The sequence below is a fragment of the Diabrotica virgifera genome, chromosome 3 (assembly GCF_917563875.1).
Source record: "Diabrotica virgifera virgifera chromosome 3, PGI_DIABVI_V3a".
NCBI lineage: Eukaryota > Metazoa > Arthropoda > Insecta > Coleoptera > Chrysomelidae > Diabrotica > Diabrotica virgifera.
This window is the reverse complement of record NC_065445.1, coordinates 201565311-201590693: the sequence shown is the minus strand read 5'-3', so window position 1 is coordinate 201590693 and position 25383 is coordinate 201565311. Positions and strand designations below refer to the sequence as shown.

General features: G+C 35.3%; 1 protein-coding gene across 2 annotated transcripts in view; it reads right to left on the bottom strand.

The window, feature by feature from the left end:
• The window catches only part of LOC126882307 (glucose-6-phosphate exchanger SLC37A2), a 191249-nt gene that overhangs the window by 32927 nt on the left and 132939 nt on the right, over positions 1-25383 (bottom strand). The window contains exon 8 of one of the 2 annotated variants that reach the window (XM_050647173.1): positions 21991-22035. The exons of the other annotated variant lie outside the window; for it this stretch is intronic. Within the exon in view, the coding sequence (XP_050503130.1) occupies positions 21991-22035 (45 nt within the window). The remainder of the gene's footprint in view (positions 1-21990; positions 22036-25383) is intronic. 2 annotated transcript variants of the gene reach the window in all.

Here is a 25383-nt window from a genome sequence, read left to right as displayed (position 1 = left end):
AAAACGAGCTGAACATAATAAATTCAGGTAATAAACCGACTTTTGTGACTAGGGCTCGAAAGGAGGTCATAGACATAACGATAGCCACCAACTACGTTAGCAATAAAATTACAAATTGGCGTGTGTCTGATGATGCGAGTTGCTCGGATCACAGACACATACAATTTGAAGTAGGGGAAAAAACATGTACCCTAGAAACCTATCGTAACCCTAGGAAAACTAACTGGGAGGCTTATAAAGCAGACCTGGAATATAGTTTAAAACAGACTAAGGATACGATAAGAAATACAACAGACCTCGAAATGGTTGTGGAGCAGCTGCAAGACACAATCATCTCGGCGTATAATGACAACTGTCCTTCAATCAATAAGGAATCCAACAGGAAAGTGCCCTGGTGGAATGAGGGACTTAAAGAATTAAGAAGGAAAGTTCGTAAAAAATTCAACAACGCAATGAACAAGAATATCAGTTGGGATGAATACAGAAAGGCCCTAACTGAGTACAATAAAACTCTGAGGAAGCAGAAAAGAGAATCATGGAGAAGGTACTGTGAGGATATAGAAAGAACTCCAGAATACGCCAGACTCCATAAGATTCTCTCAAAAGGACCTCAGAGCCCGATATATACTCTCCAAACAGAAAACGGAGAGTACACAGAAACAGGGGAAGGAACTATTAGAGAACTGCTGAAAGTCCACTTCCCCGGTTCCCAAGTTACAGACTTAACTTTGGAGAACTGCCAGAAATCAGAACTAGATACCCCTCTGTGGGCATCCAAGGAGAAATGGCAGGCAGCAAAGAAAGTAGTAACTGGGGAAAAAGTAAAATGGGCACTACACTCATTCGAACCTTATAAATCGCCAGGATTAGATGGGATTTATCCAGTACTGTTGCAGAAGGGATCCGACCTTCTGGCAAATAGAATATGTACAGTGCTTCGGAGGAGTTTGGCTCTAGGATATATTCCAAAGGCATGGAGAATGATCAGAGTAACTTTTATACCAAAACCTGGAAAAACTGGACAGGATGGGGCAAAGTCTCTGAGACCAATAAGTCTTATGTCTTTTCTGCTTAAGACGCTAGAAAAACTGCTAGATAGGCATATACGGGATGGCGTATTGGAAAACAGACCGATACATAAGAACCAGTATGCATATAGAGCAGGAATGTCAACAGAGACAGCATTACATCAGCTTGTAGAAAAAGCTGAATATGCTCTCAAGCACAAAGAGGTACTATTAGCGACCTTTTTGGACATAGAAGGATCGTTCAATAACATATCCTTAGAAACAATCTCAAGAGCATCGAGGAGAAAAGGGATCGATGAAATTTGTTGCAAGTGGATAGACCACATGCTACAACAGAGACTCGTATATACGTCCATTCTAGGGGAGAGCATTATCGCCCAGGTCCGACGAGGGTGTCCGCAGGGAGGTGTTCTGTCCCCGCTAATATGGAACCTTGTCATGGACGATTTGCTTGAGTCCCTGGAATTGAACGGCCATGAAACCCTGGGCTATGCAGACGACTTGGTAGTCCTTGTTCAGGGAAAATTCCAAAACATAGTAAGGGAACGCATGCAACAGGCCCTTAATATTGTCACCAAATGGACTGAGGAAGAAGGGCTGAGAGTCAGTCCTTCCAAAACAGTCACAATTGCGTTCACCAGAAGAAGGAAGCTGGAGGACTTAGGGCCTCTGATCCTTAATGGTGAACAATTGGAGCTGTCTAAAGAGGTAAAGTATCTAGGGGTTATACTGGACCCAGAACTTACCTGGAACCGACAGCTTGAAAGAGTAATTAAAAGAGCGGAGGCGACATTAATGCTGACCAGACGCACACATGGAAAAACATGGGGACTCTGTCCGAAAATGGCGTACTGGACATATACAACGATAGTGAGACCCATGATAACATATGCATCCTTGGTATGGTGGACAAAGATGCAGCAAAGAACCGCTATAAACAAGATAAGCAGGATACAAAGACTTGCATGCTTGGGAATAACGGGAGCAATAAAAACAACACCGACGGCGGCACTGGAAACCCTGTTAGACCTACCCCCTCTTGATATATTTATCAAAGGGGAAGCGAGGATGGGAGCATACAGGCTGCAAGGAAAACCAAGGGATAAATACGAGAACCTTGGCCATAATCAGATTTGGAACTATGGTGGGGTAAGTATATCTGATACATACACTGACCACATGGTACCAAAATACACATTTAATAGGAACTTCGGAATAGAAATCAATGACCGAAGGGAATGGAACAGCATCAGTAGCAAAATCAGAGGATCGATCTGGTATACAGACGGATCAAAAACCGATGAAGGCACTGGAGCCGGTATTTTTAGTGAAACAGAGAATGTAGGACTCAGTTTCTCACTAGGAACATACACAACTGTGTTTCAAGCGGAAATGTACGCAATTCTGCAGTGTGTCGCAATGAACAACTTGAGGGCCTATGAAAATAGACGGATCAATATACTCACAGACAGCCAAGCATCACTGAAGGCACTAATGAGCCCGAAAGTGACGTCAAGGCTGGTATGGGAATGCCGGCAAGAACTGGAAGAACTGGCCGAAAGAAATAGTGTAACTCTATTCTGGGTGCCAGGACACACCGGGATAGACGGTAATGAGAAAGCAGATGAGCTGGCAAGGAACGGTTCATCAACTTTATATTTTGGCCCAGAACCTGCTCTAGGAGTACCTAAAACAATAATTAGGGGACAAGTCAGGGAATGGGTCAAAAACAAACACAAAGAATACTGGGGGAACGTACCTGGTCAGCGACACGGGAGGCCCTTAATAAGGGAACCCTCAAAACGGAGAGCTGAGGAACTAATAAAATTACATAGGAGTCAGCTCCGCATAATTACAGGTCTTCTCACGGGTCACTGTGCCCTAAAAGGACACCTGAATAGAATTGGGCTGTACGAAGGGAACCTTAACTGCAGACTGTGCAATAGGGGAACTGAAACAGCACATCATGTACTGTACGAGTGTGAGGCTTTGGATCACAAAAGGCAGGCTATTTATGGACAACCAAAATTAAGTCCAGCAGAATATGCCACCCAACCCATGCTAGGGATGTACAATTTGGTACGTGGAACCAAGCTTGTGGATTGGGTGACATAAAAGGTAGGATGGTTGGCACAATAAGCCCATGAGGCTGCAGTGCCATCGGAGACATATGTCAGACGACCTCCAAAAAAAAAAAAAAAAAAAATCCGACCCCTGCTAAAAAATTTACGCGGGGTCAAAGGTCACCAAATATGGTTTTTAGCGATTTTCAGCGAAACGGTAAGTTTTATCGTAAAATTAGTTAACAAAAAATGTAGATTAGATAATTATCTATAAAAAATATCTTAATAGTTTTTTTCCTAAGAGGCACTGTTTTTGAGATACAACGATTCAAATAGTTGAAAGACTTCTAATCGTCATAATATATGTATTAGTACACCAGGTATATACATCACTGAAGCTGTAATACAAATAAACATAATATTCTACGGTCAACTTAACTTATATTACACATAATAATATAAGATTATAAATATGATAATAATCCACAAGGAAAAACTTCCTGTAGTTGGCTGTATACCATTAATTACAAGTGAAATTTAATAAAAAATTTTCTTCTTGGTAAAATGGATATTAGTTTAAAAAGCCCTAAAGGGCTACAAACATATGAACAAAACGTTTTCGCTCTGTAACAAGAGCATCATCAGTGTTACAAGAACATGGTGAGTCAACCAAAAAATACAAAGGTCAAAGCCTTTAAAAAACAGACAAAAGTCTTATATAAAAGATAACATCGCAAAATCCAAAGGATGGATAAAATTCCTAAGGATGTAGCCCTATGGCAACATATGGCCGCCACCTCTTATAACAGAATGACCTAGTTACCTTTTGACCCACTTACAACGTGTGGGAGTCATATGTTGCCATAGGGCTATATCCTTAGGAATTTTATCCATCCTTTGGATTTTGCGATGTTATCTTTTATATAAGACTTTTGTCTGTTTTTTGAAAGGCTTTGACCTTTGTATTTTTTGGTTGGCTCACCATGTTCTTGTAACACTGATGATGCTCTTGTTACAGAGCGAAAACGTTTTGTTCATATGTTTGTAGCCCTTTAGGGCTTTTTAAACTAATATACCTTTTACCAAGAAGAAAATTTTTTATTAAATTTCACAAATACGATAATGTTTCTACTATACAGCTTGCGGTCTACCGAGGAATGCAATCCATAAGCTGTATTATATTACAGTGCCAACAAAAAAATCTTTACAAAGTGAATGTAACGCGAAAATAATAAGATTTATTTGAATTTTACGGCTTAATCCCAACAAAAATACACAACAAAATACAACAAATGACAAAGTATTAACTTATAATAATTCTTTTTATTTATGCGCCTTAGTTCAATTTGCAAAGATGGGTTTTGTCGGAATAAACACGTTCGTTAGCTAATCTAATCACCCTACCTATTCTCTTCTCAGAAGGGTTTGAACATAATAATGAAAGACAACTTTCTAGGCAAAATGTTTACTGCTAAGTACTAATAAATACTTATGCAAATTACACCGTAATTTTCCTGGGTGGCGAAATCCTTCAGGTAGATGACACCCTCGAGGTATTAATTAGTCTTGAGTACTACTCCGGAGTGAAAATACGTGTTAAACCTATATTTTTTTTATCGTGTATTTCGTGTTATTTTCATTATTATAACAAAAATGTCAGAATATTGTTTCATTTGCGCTAAAATTTTAACTGAAGGTGAAATTGTTACCGTTGAACGTGGTATAAAAACATTAATCAATGCAAGTACTGAAAGAGCTGATGGATTTTTAGAATTTCTTAAACAGCAGAAATCTGTGACAATACATGTGGAGTGTCGTAAAAGTTATACTCGAAAGTGTTCTATTGCTGCAGCTATTAAAAGACAATATGAAAAACAAGAAGCCAGTACATCGACCAAAAGTCCTCCTCTTACTAGAGCACGTGTAAGTGAACCAGCTTTTTGTTTTAAAAAACAATGCTTATTTTGCGGCCAGGAATGTAATGAAGAGCGTGAAAAAGAATGGCCATCTCTTCTCTCTCTATGTATGGAGCGCCTAAGAAAACTACGTGCTTAGATAAGTTTCGATATGCATGTTTTTTTAAAAGTACTCGAAACAAAAAACAAGTGCAGTTATCTTGTCTTCCTCCAACCTCAGCGGCAGCTCATCAACATCTTTTTCAGGTATATTACCAAGTTCAAGTGTGGCTTGGTTATCAGCTAGATCCAAAAGACTGGAGATGGAAATTAGTCGACAGTTCATTAGAACCAATTCAAACATTACTCCCCCCTGCGCCGGAAAAACTCCTGAACACAATTTTTTGCAACTGTAAAAAGGGATGTAGCGCTAAATGTGGTTGCAAAAAAGTTGGACTGTTTTGTTCGGTAGCATGCACTAATTGTCAAAACCGGTCGTGCTCCAATGTTGAATCACCAACAATTGAGGATTCATTTGATTCTATCGAGGAGCCATGCGATGTGTCATTATTGGGACAATTTACTTGCACCCAGGATGAACAAGAAGAAGAAGAAGAAGAACAAGAAGAAGAAGAACTAGAAGATGAAGAAGAGGAAGAACAACAATGAGAAGAACAAGGGAAGCAGAAGTATTAGAAAATTATGAACCAGTTTGATAAATTTCCCTTTTTTTAAATTTATACCGCTTTATATAAAGTTTAATCATTTTTAACCCTTGCCAATATCAATTATTAAATAGCTTTAAATTAAACAGAATCATAACAGATCCGTGGAATAGGCCTGCTGGGGAAACCACGTTAAAAAAACGCGCTAAGTACACTACCTCAAAGGTGGTGTGGAAACGTGTGCGCATATTATGACGATTACCACTTTTTGAATCGTTATATCTCAAAAACCGTGGCTCCCAGGAAAAAAAAGTAATAAGGCATTTTTTATAGATAATTATCTAATCTACATTTTTTGTTAGAACTAATTTTACCATAAAACTTACCGTTTCGCTGAAAATCGCTAAAAACCATATTTGGTGACCTTTGACCCCGCGTAAAATTTTTAGCAGGGGTCGGATTTATGAGGACTTTTTAGATTTCATTTATGATGGTATTTTTAACAATCCTGCCAATTTTCAGCTTGATGGTAATTTTTGTAGCCTCGGATGCGTAAGTTGACCGGAGTATTTAGGAAATATGAGACATCAAAAATGACCAAATTTTTAAGTGGGCCGATTTCTATGCACGTAAGTTTACTTTCAAAAAAAAGTGTGCTTGAAATATTGATTTCAACCCCTACGCCCCCCTTAAGGATAGCTATGACACGATTTTGATAGGCGCCCATTCTAGAAATATTTGTCTATGTATGAAATTTAATAAAAAAAAAAATGTTTCATCCGGAAAGCAGATGGGTACAGATCGACCTACATTCGGATCCCGTACTATAACATGTGGGTATAATTTTATTTTATATACATAATATACACTGCGCGCTGTGAGCAAACTGGATAGTTGCCAACTTTGCGAACAAGCTGGGTTCCCCTCCAGATACGGAATAAATGATCCCATCTACAAGTTATTAAAATGCTAATAAAAAAGTGCACAGAATACAACAAGCATATCTTTCTTATATATACATCATCATAAAATGCTTCCAACATTGGCTGACTGCCGCATTGATTACCAATATATTGCCTTGATTAAGAGTATCTACGAAACTGCGACAGTTTGGGGAACGAGAGGATAATATGGGAATTCATATAAATGGAAAGGATCTGAACCACCTAAGATTTGCCGATGTGAAGCGTCAAAAACAATTGGTCTTAAAATTAACACCTCAAAGACAAAATTTATGACAAACCTTGTAGACAGCGATAAAATTCAAATTTAATGCCATTGCATGGAGCAAGTAATAGCTTACAAATACCTAGGGCATAACATTTGCTTAGACCGAGATATCAGACAACTGAAATACAAAGAACAGAGCCTTTGGTAGATTGAACAATATTTCCAAGTCTAGCATTCCAGTTTGTTTGAAAAGGAAGGTTTTTTACTAGTGTTTTTTACAGGTTCTTACATATGGTGCGGAAACACTAACTCCGTTAGTGTTAGGTATAAATCAATGTTAGGTAGTATCATCAGAGATAAAGTACCAAACATAGAATTAAGAAGAAAACCAGAAGTCACGGATGCAGTTGAAAGAATGGCCATGAAATGTACTCGGGCCGGATATGCTGCCAGATTGACGGATGATAGTTGGACCAGGAAAAGTCTGGAATAGCGACCAAGACAAGAGGCATATCGAAGAAGAGGACGATCACCGACTAGATGAATGTATGATATAAAGCGCATCACCACAAATTGGATGCAAGAAGCCTAAGGCAGAGATAGATAAACAATTTTTCCACCTACCTCTACCGAAAGTATACTTTTCCGGACCTGATTGTAGGGAGCAAAGTTGTACTTTTCCTCCCTAGGAAGGAAAAGTTAAAGTGACGTCATGGTATTTTATTCATGAAATATAACTTATTGACGCCCTGTACAATATCTATTTTCTATTACTTAAGTATCTATACATTTTAACGTTTATTTATAAAACACCATGTATTTTGCAGAACGGTAAAAAACAGTAAATTGTTATTTTGATTTAACAATTTTTACATTAATAATTTGACTTATATTTGACAGTTGACAGTTATATTGTACCTACTTGTTAGTTTTAGTTCTAATCAATTTTGTTGGTTAGTTACATAAATAAATTAAGTAAAAATGAAAAAATGACTTGTCATTTGAGGAAGGTGGAAAAACCATATGTATAACATGGGAGTAAAGTGCCTTTTCCTCCCTTGAATGATTACTGCCCTCCGCTACGCGTCGGGCAGTAAACTTCATTCTCGGGAGGAAAAGTAGCACTTTCCTCCCTTGTTATACAAATAGCTATTACGGGAGCCCTACGTTCAGCAGTAAACAAATATAGCCTAATTGATGATATGCTGCGCGTTAGAAAAAAGGGGCCACCTACAAACAAAATTTAGGAAATTTTATATTTTTTTTATATATTTCTCCATTTTCTTCCAATTTGTTTTATGTTAATTGAATTAAATGAATTATCATGTGTACTGGGAAGGTACACCAAGCCTTCAAAAAGAATAAACAAATTCACAAAACCTATTTTTTCACCGTGTTAAAAATGCAATTTTTAGCACTCCATACGAGCGTTAAAAATGCTACTTTAAGGCACTAGTGCTTTAAAATTTTTAAGGCAGTGCAGTTCGTATTGACCGTATAGGCAATTTTGATGTAATGTCAAAAAAATATAAAAATGGAATGTCAGTCAAGTTCAAGTTTTTGTAGATATTGTCCTGTAATTACGTTTGTAGAAAAAATATTGTATGATATGCTTGTTAAAAAGTACATTTTTAAGGCACTCATGTGAATTGCAGAACTCGCTATCGCTCATTCTGCAAACTTTCACATGCGTGCCTTAAACGTGTACTTTTAACACTTATATCATAAATAACTATTAAACCATAAAATTCTTAGAACTCGTTATTTACGAATCGACGAAGTTTCGCAATATCGATTGTTTTGGGAGCTGTATGAACTATTATAATGTTAGAAAGAGTTTCTGAGATATGTTAGTGTTACACTGGCTTCCTTACAGTGAAATGTATTTCTTAATAATGATGGAAAACTATCGAAAGTCTGTTCGGATTGTTACATCGCTGGAAAATGAAACAAGCCAAGAGATGTGACAAGACAATTAAATGTTAGTCGTTCCACTCTACAGAGCAAAAAAGAAATCCAACTATTTATTGAGACCCGATCTCATCAACAGCGACTCGGTACGGGTGTCAAAAGGAAGACAACAGAAAATATCGCGTTCTCATTATGGCTGCATTGCGAAACCGGACGCACACTGCTAGAATGCTCCAAAGACACATTCCGCAAGCCGAAGGACCAGTTTTCAGCGTTTCTACTGTTCGACCATGGTTGGGAGAGCAGGGTTTGACAGCTTGCAATCCAGCAACGGGACCATTACAGTAGGAAAAATGAAAGAATACCCATGCGTCATCGATGATATGCATAAGAATTAAATCAAAAATTTCTAGTCAAAACAAAGTCTAAACTAGGTTAATACTGAAAATAAACGGATGTGACTACTACCCCACCGTACGATTTTTCGTTACGTAAGAATGTGTCAAAAAAATTTTGTGATGTTATTCTTTTTCTGATAATATCAATATATGTTTTTATTGGTGATAAATGTTACTATTACTACCGTAATTAATTATTTGATATAGATTAATAATATAAAAATAATGAGTAAGCAAATATAGTATAATGAATTTCTCCATGTTAAAGTTGCCAGTGGACGAACTAAAAACAGGAATTTAAAAAATGTTGTTTATGTCAGCTGCATGTGATTTAAAATGAAAGTAAACTTAATGAATTCAGATCAGTAGGTATCCAGATCATTTTCCAGACATTATCTGCAAATAAATGTAAAAATATACTAATCTGTAATTTCATACACTATGATTCAAACGTCAGAGTAATATGTACACGTTTGCGAACTCATAGACAGAAGTTAACTATATTATTGACAGATGATTACTTACAAATTTTATTGAGGTATTTTAATTAAATAAATACTTACCAAACCAAAAATACCAATATAATATAAAAATAGCTCTTAAGAGAACTGAGTTTATTCAAGTAAATACGACTGATTATTAAAATGTATCAACTCTACCGAAGCTAACCCAGTTTCACTGTCAAAGTGACAGAAATCGAATCTGTCAGATTATAGTTGACCAGCTGGATTACTCGAATAATAGTTTATACAATCATTATCTCTACTCATGTTGAACGTTTTTCTAAGAAAGACATTAGAAGTACAGAAATAGTCAAGTGTGAGTTTAAATTTTCTACTAAATTAATATAACTACGTTGAACAATTGTATCGCCGTTTCACTCTGTCAATTATAAATATGTAACTGCGTATGTCTTGGATAACGTTTATGCTTTGTAGACAACACTTAATAAGCTGTCTCTCTCGTTTGTTATTTATAGAAAAAGGCAGCAAATCCAAAATATGTGCTTGATATGATCGTTCATGGGAATTCTTTCATTTTTCCTACTGTATATAATGTCACTCACCAGACCCAACGCCACCTGATGCGTGCCTATGGGGAATGCTGAAAGAGGCAGACCGATCCACTGTCTGACATTTCGGTGTTGCGAACTAGAATTAAAGCTTTTTTCGCGACAAAGGACATTTTTAACATTTCTTCTTTCATTCCTTTTTAACGGAAACGTCGTCGTCGTGAATAATATTTGCAATGATATGTCATGTATAGGGCTTTTCATCGATTGTCATTTGTTTCGAGCTTCTGTCAAATGTCGTATAATTATGTTATACACGGATTATACGACATTTGACAGAAGCTCGAAACAAATGACTGTGAATGAAAAGCCCTATACTAAATATACAGAGTGGGCCAAAGAAAAGAGTCCACCTCGATATTTGACAGGATTTATTGATTTTAATGAAATAAAAAAGGTCAATTCTTGATCTAAGGACACATTTTTACGGTACATACATCTGTCATTTGTCAACCCCCTCCCTTCCACTCCCCCCCCCCTTATTTTTAAATAGAGAATAGGGGTCGCGTGCTAGCTCATTTGAAAGGTTATTCAATTCTCTATTCAGTAATATCAACATTAACATAATTATTTATACAGGGTGTCCAAGAAAAAAATATTTTAATTAAATTAATTGACACAAAAAGAAGAATGTATGTAATTTATTTAATTCAAAATACATTCTACTGCTGTCACAAAACAGAAAAAAATGTTTTTTGATACAGAGACATTGCTTTTCGCTTAATTTCAATGTCCAAGCTGCCACCCATCTGCCTCTTGGTAGGTTGAATATTAAATTTAAGCAACAAACAATGTTTATTTATCAAATAAATATTTTTTTCTGTTTTCTGTCAGCAGTAGAATGTATTTTGAGTTAAATAAATTACATACATTCTTCTTTTTTTGTCAATTAATTTAATTCAAAATAATTTTTCTTGGACACCCTGTGTAAATGATTATGTCAATGTTAATATTTCTGAATAGAGAATTAAATAACCTTTCAAAGAAGCTAGCACACGACCCCTATTCCTTATTTAAAAATAAGTGGTGGGGGAAGTGGAAGGGAGGAGGTTGAAAAATGCCAGATGTATGTACTGTAAAAATGTGTCCCCATTAGATCAAAAATTGACCTGTTTTTTATTTATTTTATTTAATCAGTTAAGCCCATTCGTACCTTTCGGTGTTGGGCTGTTTACAACTAGTTCAATATCTACATTTCAATACATTTTAATAATTATACAAAACTTTTATTTTAACAATACAATTTTAATAAATATAAATTACTTATTTGCCCCATTTTTCTGTCCATATGTTTTAATCTTGTGGTGCTTCTTTGATACTTCTTTTCCATGCTGTTCTATTTTGAGCCAATTGTTTTGCCATACTCCATTGCAGTCCTCTCTTCTCTGCTTCTTGTCTAACTTGTTCTTCCCATCTCATTCTTGGGCGACCTACTTTATTTTTCCCTTGTACTCTGACTTCATATACTTTTTTCGTTATTCTTGTGTCGTTTAGTCTGTGGATGTGGCCCAACCATCCTAACTGTCGTTCCCCTATAATTGTCTCTATGGGTTTTATCTTTAGAGCTTGAGTTATTGTGTCGTTTCTTATTTTGTCCCTTCGTGTGACCCCTTCTATTTTTCTCAAGAATCTCATCTCTGTAGCTTTGATTTTTCTTTTGTTGTTCTTTGTTAGCGTCCACGACTCACTCCCATAGACGATTGATGGTCGAACCACTTTTTGGTACACTTGTGTTTTGACTTCTTTGGGTACCTCTTTCTTTCCAAAGAACGTATTTCTTAATGTATTATAAATTGTCCCTGCTTTTCCTATTTTATTGTTTATTTCTTTGTCTATTTTACCATCTTCTTCAATAATTGTACCTAAGTAGTTGTAGCTGTTTACTTGTTCCAAAACTTGTCCTTCTACCTTAATTTTTATCACTTTTTTTGTAGTTGCCATAACCATTGTTTTACTTTTATCTGCGTTTATTTCCATGTTCATTTTTCTTAGTTCTTTTATATAAGTGTTTATTATTTGTTGCAGTTTCTCTTCCGTGTCAGCTAACAATACCATATCATCTGCAAATAGTAATTCTTGTATTTGTACATTGTTCATTTTCCATTTTCCCAATATCATGTCTTTAGATTTCTCCTTGCATTGCTTTATTGCGTCATCTAGTACCATTGAGAAAAGTAATGGACTTAGTACACAGCCTTGTTTTAGTCCTATCTTTGCCTGGAATTCATCAGATTCTTGATTGTGAGTCCTTATTTTTATTTTATTATTTTTATATAAGGCTTTAATTATTTCTATCATATCCTTTTCTATTCCATTTTTCTTTAAACATTTCCATATTTCCCTTCTTATTCTATCAAAAGCTTTTTTCAGATCAATAAAGCATATGTGTATCTCTTTGCCTTTCATCAATAGTTTTTCTCCTATTTGTCTCAATATGAATATCAGATCTTGGGTACTCCTTCCTTTTCTGAAGCCATGCTGGGATTCTTCTAGTTTTATTTCTAGTTTTTCCCTTAGCCTTTTTTCAATTATTCTATTGAATATTTTGGCAGGAACGCTTGTCAATGTAATACCCCTATAATTTTCGCAATTTCTTGCGTCTCCTTTCTTAAACAGTGGTACTATTATATCTGTTTTCCAATCAGATGGTATTTCCTTTGCTGTGATTATTTCATTTAGTAGTTCTCGGAATTTTTCTTTTGAATTTTTACTCATGTACTTTAACATTTCAGCTGTGATTTCATCTTGGCCTGGAGATTTTCCCAATTTTAATTTGTCAATGGCTTCTGCAATTTCCTCTTTTGTTATTTGCTGCATTTCCTCTGTATTTTCGATCATGTCTTCCTCTCTTTCATGTTGATATTGTTTCCATTCTGTTAGTTCTTCAAAGTACTGCTTCCATCTTTGCATTATTTCTCTTTCTGTAGTTATTATATTTCCTTCTTTATCTCTTATGTTTCTTAATCTATGTGTTTTCTTTTGTCTTAGCTGTTTCAATGTACCATAGAACAATTTTTGGTTATTAAAATAGTTTTCATTCATTTTGTGTCCAAAATCTTCCCAAGACTTCTTTTTTGCCGTTTTAATTTCTTGTTTAATGTCGTTTCTGGCCATTTTATATTTTTCGAAATCGTCCTCCGATTTGGTTTTTAGATACATTTTCCATACTTTTTTCTTTTCTTTCACTTTACGTTGTATTTCCGCTGTCCATCATTTACTTTTCTTCGAATATATGTTTGTGATTTTAGTTGTTCCGCATACTTCTTTTGCTGTTTTCAATATGATTTCCTTAAATTGCTTCCATTTATTTTCTATTCCTGTGTTAATTGCCTTTATAGTCTCGAACTGTTTGGTTAACTTCTTCTGGTATTCCTCTTTACTATCTATTTCTCTTAATTTGTAGCTTTTTATTTTTTCTTTAGTTATCTTCTTTCTTTTTTCTGTTGTGTTATGTGTGTACACCCTTAGTTCCATTATAAGCAAGTAATGGTCACTGCTTATTTCAGCCTCTCTTTTTACCTTTACGTCTTTTATCATCTTTAGGTCTTTTCTTTTTATTAGGAAATAGTCTATTATGGATTTTTCTTTTCTCGATGAGATTTCTCTAGTATATTTGTGCATAAATTTTGAATTCGTTATAACCATATCATTTGCTATACATAGATCTATGATTCTGTTTCCGTTATCATTTTTCATTTCTTCTCCATGTTGCCCTAAGTATCGTTCAATCCCTTTATTGTCTCTTCCCACCCTACCATTTAGGTCTCCCATTAATATAATGTTTTCTCCTTCGTTGTCCATCTCTGCTTGTAATATTTCAAAGAATTCATCTTTTTCCTCTTTTTTGGCATTATCATTTGGCCCATATGCTACGATTATGCTGGTTATATTTGTATTATCTAGTTATACTTCCACTACCAATAATCTTTCGTTTATATATCTTTCACCTGTTATGTTATTTGTCTTTTCTGTTTTTACTATTAGGCCTACACCTCGCGCGCCCCATTCTTTTAAGTCAACTCCTGACCAATATAAGCGGTAATCATCATTTAGATCTACTATTCCTCTACCTTTCTTTTTTATTTCAGTTACTCCCAAGTAGTCTATATTTTGTAGTTTCATCTCTTCAATTATTTCCTCTTCTTTACCGTTAATACCTCGCACGTTCCATGTAGCCATTTTTATGTTTTCCTTTTCATTTTCCTTATGTTCCGTATTTTTATATATCTCACCATTTTTGTTCCTCGCTATATTTGTAGCTTCATATATATTTTTATTCGTGTCCATTTTATTTGCCAGGTTCGTTGTGTTTGTTTTCATGTCGCTTTCAATTTCTGCTATTCGTTTTTTGGATTTATTACTTCTAGTTTTTTCATAGTCTTATTCCATTTCCATATCTCGCCATTTATAGTTATTTTATTGTATCCAATTTTCACCTTATTTCCTTTTAATTCTTCTTCTTTTGCCATTTTTCTTATTTGCTTGTTCTTCTCACGCTCCTTTGTTGTCATGTCATGATTTATGTATACCTTTTCCCGCTGCAGTTCTTTTAATTTGTATTTGTTTTTCATGATTTGTTCTTTTTCGTCTTCATTATTTATTTCAATTAAGCATACTTTTCTTCCTATTTTATGAGCTGTTTTTACATTAATATTTATCTGTAGAGTGTTTTTTATTATGTTCTCCACGAATTGTTTAAGTTCTGTTTTATTTTCTGTCTCAATTTCAATTCCTGACATCACTATATTATTTTTCCTTTTCTCTCTCTCTAGCCATTCAATTCTATCATTTGTTTCCTCTAGCTTCTCTTTTATATCTTTATTTTCCTCTTTTAGTTTTTGATTTTCTTGTCTCAATATCTTATTTTCTTCTCTTATAATTTTTATATCTTCACTGGTTTTGTCACTCTGCTTTTTGAGCTCCGACACCATCTCTATTAATAGATCTAGTTTTTGTTCTTTACTATTTGTTTTAGATGGTATTTGTGAGAGTTTTCTATTTTTTGATCTTTGAGTCGCATCATCTGGATCTCTTTTCCTTTTGCTGTCGTCCGAACAGTCGTCGCTGTCCTCCATGTTCTTGTTTGTTTCGCTTTGTATTATTTTATTATCACCTTCCGCCATGTTCTTGTTTATTTCACGGTATCTTAGTTGGTATCTCAACGATAGGAACTTCGCCCAGATCTACTCTTCAAAAGCTAGGTTCCTCTTTGAGTCCTCAAACTAAGTAGTTTATTTTATTTTTCTTCGCTAAGTATTTTAATTTTTAGAGTTTTCCCTTTTTCCGCGACTTTTACTACAGTCTGGCAACGTCGCCGTGACGTGGAGCGTGACCCGTCTACCAGCTGGCTGTTGAAACTCGTTCACTTTCCTATGCCAGTTTTTTGTGTTTGTTTGTTTATACACTCTTAATTCACACTTAATTAGTAATTTTTGTTTATTTTTTCACTTGTATCGTCAGTATGCACTTTTATATTCACTTTATATTGGAAACTGTTATTTAATTTCCACTACTACATCCAAAATTCGGTAAAATAGTAGGTGGTATTTCAATAACCTTCTCTTGGCTCTACACCGTTGCCGGTTCTCTATTTCCTTAAAATCCAATAAATACTGCCAAATATCGAGGTGGACTCTTTTCTTTGGCCCACTCTGTATAAATAATCATAAACATTCCAATATTCATTTCAGTACTGTTTATTTTGCCGCATACTGTAAAAATAAATGATGTGCCCATGTCTCGTAATATGATATATTCTTTTAATATTTGTTGTCAACTAGTTTGATTGGGTGTTCCAACTGACTTTAAAAATACTATACTAACTACCCCGTATATATTTGATCAAACCAACACTATATAATAAAATTCTTCGAAACGCAGGAAATTTAAGTCACAATAATTTCCTATATATTTTTTCCTTATAAATATTTTTTGATTTTTTAATAGGTTGCCTTATTCTTTAACAATATCGCTGTAATAATAGTGTTGCTAAACAGGTAAATTTTCATTGTATACCGAGTGTACCAATCAAACTGTGCCTTTTCTCAAAGTTCACATCACTCTGTGGAATATACTAGCATTTATATATAAAATACTGAAATTAAAACCCAACTATAGCCTCATGTATTCTCAACATTCTGTTTTTGATTAATTCGCTTATGTTGGTCCATAAAAAAGTTAGGCCCTTAAACAACTAGCCATATTTTTCATCAATATAGGGTGCTTTTAAATAAGTATAACTTTAAGAGGTAATAATTCTGCTTGAAAAAATAATGACAGTTTGAAATAAAAATGTATACCACTTTTATTCAGTTGCAATGCGGAGGCAAAACTGTCTTATTTTTCACTCAGTACAGAGAGCGCAAGCCAGCACTCTAAATCGACGATTTTCGACTCTAATTGGAGTCATCATCAGAGAGGCGTAGGTTTGCTGCTCTCTGTCCCAAGTGACGAAACTCCGAAGTTTATTCCCGCATTGCAACTGACGTTATGGAGTAGAGGTGCCTAGCGACATCTGCTAAATGAAAGTCAAAGTTTTCAACCTAATAAAAATATTTAAAATATTCAAAAATATCCAAAATATTTCTAAAAGATATTTAATTGAAAACTTATTCGACCATTTTTCTGGTAACACCTCCATGGCTTCTAAAAATTGCAAGCCAGATGGATGCTGAAGCGAAGAGACAAGAGGGAATTCTAAAAACTTGTAATTCACGACTACCCGTCTGTTCAGCTGGTAAATTCCAACGGAAAATGGACCTATGTTACTCAAAGGAGTAATACTAATATAAAATTAAAATGTATACTGTTACAAAACTGACTTTTCTATGATCTTTTTAGTTTTAGTTGACTTTATTTTAATAACTTTAGCCTTTAATGAAAAACACTGAATTTATATCCTTTATTTTTCAAACTACGATATCTAATTTATTTATTACACCAAATCTACCAATTATCTAATTCAAAAAATAAACCGCGCCCGTTACATATCAAAGTACACCGACGGTTTCAAATTCACAACTAACTGCTAATTTCAAAATCCCTCTTATTTATACAATGCTTAATCATCTCGAACTGTCATCGAGGCCTATGCTCTCGATGTGCATCGCCCCGCCTTCTCTCTTCTGACGCGAGTCAGAAGCTCCACCCGTCGAGGATTTGGAATTCCCAGCTGTCGTGCACGTCACAGTCGACGGTTCTATAAAAGCTGGCGGTTCCAATCCTCGATATCTCAGTCCGCAGTCGTCCTCCGGCCTGTACGGGCTTGCCCGTCAGCCTGGGGCGCTGCACTCGCCTTACCCTGACTCTGTGGTCTGGGGTCGTTCTACCATAAGAAGTTGTTTTATTTTATTAGTCTAGTTCCAGTATAGTGACTTCTCTTTTAGGTTTTCGTTTCATAATGTAAGAAAACGAGCTTTGGTCTGGTTCTTTTCAGAACCAGCCAAAGTTTCATAGAAGACAAGAAACCATTAGTTCTTAGTGTAAGAACTGTACTGAGTTCTGTTCTTCGAACGGCAGAACTCAGTACAACTCTTCAAGTAGCAGAGTAGGAGCATTTTATTTTTAGGTTTCTAATGTAAGAATCATGTATCGAGTTCTTATTAGAACTCGGTACACCCCAGCACTGGCCCATAGTGCACCTCCAATTGCCTTAGCCCCGGAGGGCTGAGGCGTGGCAGCGATCCTGCAGAGCCATCCATACACCGAAAATGGATGAGGACCCAACAGGCCGGGGGTGAATTGAGTAGCCTCTTGCATGCTGGAAGTTAGAGGCCCTTCGAGGGGGACTTACGACTCTAACTTTCAGCTCCTGTTGTGGACAGAACACAAAAGAATTATCCACAATAAACGAGTATTTACATAATAACTCAACGCACGTAAAATCGAATTTACTAGTACAATAACAAAAGAACAATTATTAGAAAAATGTATGTAAACAACTCGATCGAGATCTTTCTTTAAATTAGGGTCCCTCATAAATCAATCAACCACAGGTGCATAAATCATTGTATAAAAAAAGGTTACTTGGTAAACATCTTCGGCATCTGTTAGACCGGGAGCTGAAAACAGTCGGGTGACATAATTATTGCCCCCTCCTTAAAAGAAGGTTCCTCCTGGAACCTTGTCAGGACTCGAACTGGATGCTGGTATCCTCTGCAACTGGACCCTCTTTTACAACTCCCAGTTCTATAAAAGTGGCAGGGGACGGTCTTCGCTCCACACCAGTAACTATGCGCATTGCAACAGACTAACACCTGGACCTCGGTGTCTTGGAAAATTTCTTCTACCATATTTCGGATAACTCTCCAGTCTAATTGGCGGCATTCTAACTTTGGTATGGCTAACTTTTGCACGTCGGACTCCAACACGTGCTCTCTCAATTGAATTAATGCATCCCATACATCTTGGTAGGCAGGTTGGTCATGGACAGTGTCTTTTGTTACCAGATAGAATAGGTAACGTGATGCATCTTGGAGTTTCAATGCTTTGCCAGGAGCTGGCAGTTGGCATTGAAGTTCTGCAACTCGACTAAACTTCCTTCGAAAGGCGTATGCCAACCCTCGTGCGTCTTTGTGCTGTCATCATGTGGATGATGAAATACCTCCTCGTTGCCAACTTTGATTACTCTGTTCTTTAACGATGTAATGTCCGTCGAAACTTTCGAAACATCGGAGGAAACTTTCGAAATTTCGCCAGAAACTTGGGAGATTTCACCAGAAACTTTGTTCTCTAACGATGTAATGTCTGTCGAAACTTGGGAGATTTCACCAGAAACTTTGTTCTCTAACGGCGTAATGTCTGTCGAAACTTTGTTCTCTAACGATGTAATGTCCGTCGAAACTAGGGAGATTTCACCAGAAACTTTCGAAATCATAGCAGCATGCTTGTCTTTAAACAAATAGGTTTCTGGATCTTGACCCTCTTCTTGCAGAACGTTCTTTAGACGTTCGACTAGATCAGCCTTTTTCCCAGTAGTGTCCATGTCTCTCTCTTCTAATTCGTTTCGTAGCTCCTTAACGAGCAGGTCAGTAATTTTCTGCTTATGCTGTGAAAACATGGTCACACACTTTATTTATTACGATTTATATTTATTTATTATTAAAGATTCAACACTGTATTTAATGCAAGTTTATTTTCTTTATTATTATCACACTTCTGCACCAATGTTACAAAACTGACTTTTCTACGATCTTTTAGGCACTAATGTTTAGTTTTAGTTAACTTTATTTATTTTTAATAACTTACTTCTAAACAAATGAAAAACACTGAATGTATGTTCTTTATTTTACAAACTACGATATCTAATTTATTTATTACACCAAATCTACTAATTTATCTAATTACAAATTCAAAAAATATACCGTGCCCGTTACATATCAAAGTACACCGACGGTTTCAAATTGACAACTAACTGCTAATTTCAAGATCCCTCTTATTTATACAATGCTTAATCATCTCGAATACAAAAGAATTATCCAGAATAAACGAGTATTTACATAATAACTTAAAGCGCGTAAAATCGAATTTACTAGTACAATAACAAAAGAACAAATTATTAGAACAAGGTATGTAAACAACTCGATTGAGATCTTTCTTTAAATTATGGTCCCTCATAAATCAATCAACCACAGGTGCATAAATCATTGTATAAAAAAAGGTTACTTGGTAAACATCTTCGGCATCTGTTAGGCCGGGAGCTGAAAACAGTCGGGTGACATACTGATGTCACAATACCATTTTTATTCAGTTTCAATGCGAAGGCAAAACTGTCTTATTTTTCACTTAGTACAGAGAGCGCAAGCCAGCACTCAGAAATCGACGATTTTCGACTCTAATTGGAGTCATCATCAGAGAGGCGTAGGTTTGCTGCTCTCTACCCATGCGAAACACAATTTGATTGATACACCCGGTATAAAATGAAAATTTACCTGTGTAGTAACAATATTATTACAGCGATATTGTTAAAGAATAAAGCTATAACATATCACTTAAATCGGAAAACAAGTTTAAGAAATTCGAGACATCAAAAATGACCTATTTTTAAGATGGGCTGTTAATTTTACCGGTGAGTGTATATCGTCGGAATAATAGAGTACAGAGTATTATTTTTTGTATTTTAGGCAGTGCACGAAAAAATGTGTATAATTAAGTAGAAAACAATTTTTTAATAGAAGAAATTTTTGCAATTTACTATTTTTGTCGGGAATAAGCCACAATTTTACTTTAAGATTAAGATTCTTAAGATGTCACAAGAAAATACCTTCAGAGCAACATTCAGAAATTTTTGAATAGAAAAGAACTTTTTATAATGAAGCTCTTATGTGGTCTTAATAAATTTTGCAACATAAAAGTTAATTGTCAAGTGAGATGGAATTAGTAGGAAAATAATAATCTTCTTCTTTACGTGCCATCTCCGGGACGAAAGTTGGCAGTCATCATTGCTATTCTAACTTTTGACACTACAGCCCGAAAGAGTTCAGTTGAGCTGCATCCAAGGTTTCTCAGCAAGGACATTTTTCTTCTACCTATGCTGCACCTTCCTTGAATCTTTCCCTGCATTATTAATTTTAGGAGTTCATATCTGTCACCACGTGTTATATGACCCGAATATTGTAGTTTTCTTATTTTGATGGAATTCAGTATCTCCCTGCTGTTCTCTGCTCTTCTTAGTACTTCTTCGTTGGTTATTCTATCTGTCTAGGAGATTCTCAGCATTCTTATACAACATTATCAGCATATGTTTACATTTCAAATGATTCCAATCTATTGAGACATTGTTTATTAAGAGTCTATGTCTCCACACCATACAAAAGAACACAAAATACATAATACTTTAGTACTCGTTTTCTAAGATTTATTCTGGGGTCTGTACTACATACTACATAATATTTGTTTCATATTATTGAATGTACTTCTAGCCTTTTCTATTCTAACTCTGATTTCTTTGGTATAATCGTTTGTTTCATTAATGTTTGTCCCTAAATAGTTATAATTCTGAACTCGTTCTATCGTTTTATTATTTACGTGTAGACTGATGTATCTAATATTTTTCTTTGATATAACCATGAATTTTGTTTTCTTTATGTTTAGTGACAGACCAAATTCTTCACTCGTTGCAACAACCTTATCTAAAATTCTTTGTAGATCTGTAATATTTTCTGCTATTAGTATTATATCATCAGCATATCTAATTTCACATATGGGTAGGCCTCTTATTTTTTAGGCTGCTACTTTATCTTCTAATGCCTTTTTTTAATATTTCCTTTGAGTATGCATTAAACAGTGCTGACGACAAGACACAGCCCTGTCTAACACCTCTTTTGATTTTTATTTGATTAGTTTTTAAATTATTTATTCTTATGACAGCTTCTTGGTAATACAGATTATTTATTATTCTTATATCCCGTGTGTCGCTGTTCTTTGTTCCCAGTAGTTTTATTAACGGATTATGTTACACTGTATCGAATTCCTTGATATTATCTAGGAAGCAGACATATTATGTCCTCGTTTACATATAAACATCTCCGCATTATAACACATTTACTGGATAGCACATTTACAACATATTACGTGTATAGCACATTTACTGCATATAATGCTTCTCTGTTTCCTTGAGCATTTCTAAATCCGAAAATAATAATGTATGCGTTTAATTACAATTAACTACATTATCTGCATCTTTTGCGAAAACAAAACAAAAGCGAAAGAAATAGGCGAAGCGGAAAAGTAAGCGTGGAAATAAAATGGTATGCTACATAATTAAAAAAAAAAGTGTTCGTGCACTTACTACGTGATTGTGGCTCAAATGGCGCGACCGGCTAATTATACTATCCTACAAAATGCAACAAGCTTGTATAAGATTTTGTAAAGTGGTAAACTTGCACGTAGATATACAGTGCGCACGTAAAATATGGAAAGATGAAGATATCTGTAACACCCCGTATGATATAGTAATAAAATGTTGGTCATATATATTTATATTAGATGGACCAGCGATTTAAAATTGTATACTTTTGACGTTGCTAAATGTGCAGTTTCTGAGAAATACGGATAATATGAGTATTTTTAAATATTTCATATTTTACAATATTTTGTTATAGTTTTTTATTGCTGATGCCACACATAATCTGTTAATGGCCAATATTGACTATTAATATGCACATATTGTGAAAAATATTTTAATTTTGTAATTAATGATGTACAAACTGAAATCATCTAAAGAAAAAAATTAAAGGTGACATTCAATATGACCACCTCGTCTTTGAAAACAGAAATCCATTCTGAATGAAACTTTATCAAGACTTTTCCAATCGTTTTCGGAGAAATTACTGCTATCTCTTCTGTGATTCTGTCTTTCAGTTTTTGGATAGTCTGTGGCGTATTTACATATAGTTTGCTTTTTAAATAACCCCATAAAATAATCTCGAGGTGTCAGTACGAGGAGAGTGGAGCCCATCGATAGCTGATCTTATTTCAATTCAACGATTAGGAAATGTATTGTCGAGAAACAAGAGTTTCATCTTGCTGAAACCAAATTGATCTATTCACGAGATGAGGATTTATATCATCAAAAAAGAATCACTGGCTTCTGGAATTATCTCCAATTTAAAAAATGTTCAGTATTCTTCACCTGTTATGATTCTATCTAAAAAATAAGGTCCAATAATAGTATTATTAATGTGCCTCCACCATTCAATTCTGATTTTCATTTGACCAGTACCTGCAGTTTTGTTTATTGACCGTGCCATTTAAATGGAAAGTAGCTTCATCATAAAAAAGGATTTGGTTAAAAAAAAAATTCGAATTAGTGTTAAATATATTTATTACTGTATCATAGAACTCCATTCTGCGATGTGGATCGTACTCATTCAACTTATCAAATACCAGTGGCCCTTTGTATTTTCTTTTTATTATACATAATAATATAAGGGCAGGAGTAGCTCAGGCGGTAGTATGTCTGACTTCCATGCAGGTAGGCTGGGGTTCAAATTCCAGCGCCGGCGAGAACAGCTAGACATTTTTAAAATGTCTATAGGCCCCAGGTCGACTCAGCCTGAATAAAATGAGTACCTTGGGTAAAACCAGGGGTAATAATAGGCGGTTGAAGCGTAGCACTGGCTGTTACTTTCCTTGTATACCGTAGGCCCTAGATATAGCAGACTACCCTGCTATAACCCCAGAGCCGCGTTAGCGGTATACAACGGAAGACTATTATTACATAATAATACATATATGAACGGTCATAATAAAAATGTTTTTACTAATTTCTGCATAATAATGGTCAATATTGGCCATTAACAGATATATGCTAAGATTTTAAAATATACGGGTGGCATCATCATTCTCTTTGTCATTATCCCTATGCGGGATCGGATTCCCTAATTGCATTTCTCCAAACGTTTCTATCTTGTGTCATATCAATATCTATCACCTTTCCCGGCATGTCCTGTCTAAGCGTCTCCACTCAGGTCTTCTTTGGTCTTCCTTTCCCACTTCTTCCAGAAATCTGCAGTTCAGCAATTTTTCGTATTGGGTGATTAACGTCTCGACGTTGAACGTGACCAAACCATCTTAACCTATACTCCCTCATTTTGGCATCAAATGGTGTGCCACCTCAGACTTCCCCTAATATACTCATTTCTAATTTATCCTATTTCGTTATTCGACCCATCCATCTAAGCATTCTCATTTCTGCCACATGCATTCCAATCATCGTTGTTCCTCTTTATTTTTAATTGCCCAACATTCGGTTCCGTACATTCTGTCACACAACACACCACTCGCTTCTTTCCATTTCATCCATCCAACCCTAATTATATTGCATGCGTCTCAATCTATTTCCCAATTACTCTATAATACCGATCCTAGGTACCTAAAACTCTCACTTGTCACAATCATTTCACCATTGAAAGACATAATTTTATTTGTAGTAACTCCATATAGTAATTTCCAAATACTCTGTCTTTGTCCTACTAAGTTTTAAACCTTTTTCCTCAAGAGCTTGTCTCCACTGTTCCAGTTCTTCTTCTAAGTCGTCTTCACTATTTCCCACCAACACCACATCATCAGCTTACATTAAGAACCAAGGAATGTTACCCTGTAGTTTCGCTGTTATCTGTTCCAATACTAATGAGAATAAATAAGGACCAAGTCTTGGTGCAATCCTACTTTCACCTGAAATTTATCAATCTCTCCCACACCTGTTCTAACACTAGTCGTTACTCCCTCATACATATCTCTCACAATCTTTACGTATTCACTAAGGACTCCTTTCTTATTGAGTACCCACCACAGAATCTCTTGATGAACTCTATCGTATGCTTTCTCCAGATGAAGGAATACCAAATGAGCGTTAGTTTCTTTATAAATACTCATATTATCCGTATATCTCAGAAACTATACATTTGTAAACGTCGAAAATATAAAATTTTAAATAGCTGGTTCATCTAATATACATACATAACCAACATTTTATTACTATATCATACGGGATGTTACATATATCTTTATGTTTCCATACTTCACGCGCGCACTGTACAGGGTGTTTGGTAAAGAATGGGCCATAGCTTAACCTCAGATCCCTGAGGTTAAAATAGCTCGATTTAAGCTAACTTACCTTATAACGAAAGTTGATAATAACGGAAATACAGGGTGTCAAAATTAAACTTTTATTTTATTAATTTTTGAATATTTTCTGACAGGCATGAGGTAACAGCACGAAATTTGCTAAGTGGGGCTTTTTTTGGACGGTAAACCTAAATTTGCTACCAAAAATTATAATATATTACCTAGAGGGCTCCACATACGTCTTTCTAATACGTTCAATTTTGTTATTCCCCAGTCTACCTAATTTTAAAATCAAAACTTTTATTCCACTATTATATTTACTTAAAAAAGGTGTGCTACATTTATCTCGCTAATCTCAACCGTTTTCTAGATAAACACATTATCTACTATGCAAAATTCAATTTTTTGAATTTTATTGTAGTTATTAAAAACCATTTGACATATCCTTGTGATACTTATCAGCAAGTAGTACACCCTACTAAATTGTATTAAACAAACGTTTCTGGCTACTACCAGAGGCGTCTTCTTCTTCTTCATGTGCCATCTCCTCTAAGAAGGTTGGCAACCATCACGGCAATTCGCACTTTCGATACCGCTGCTCTAAATAGATCAG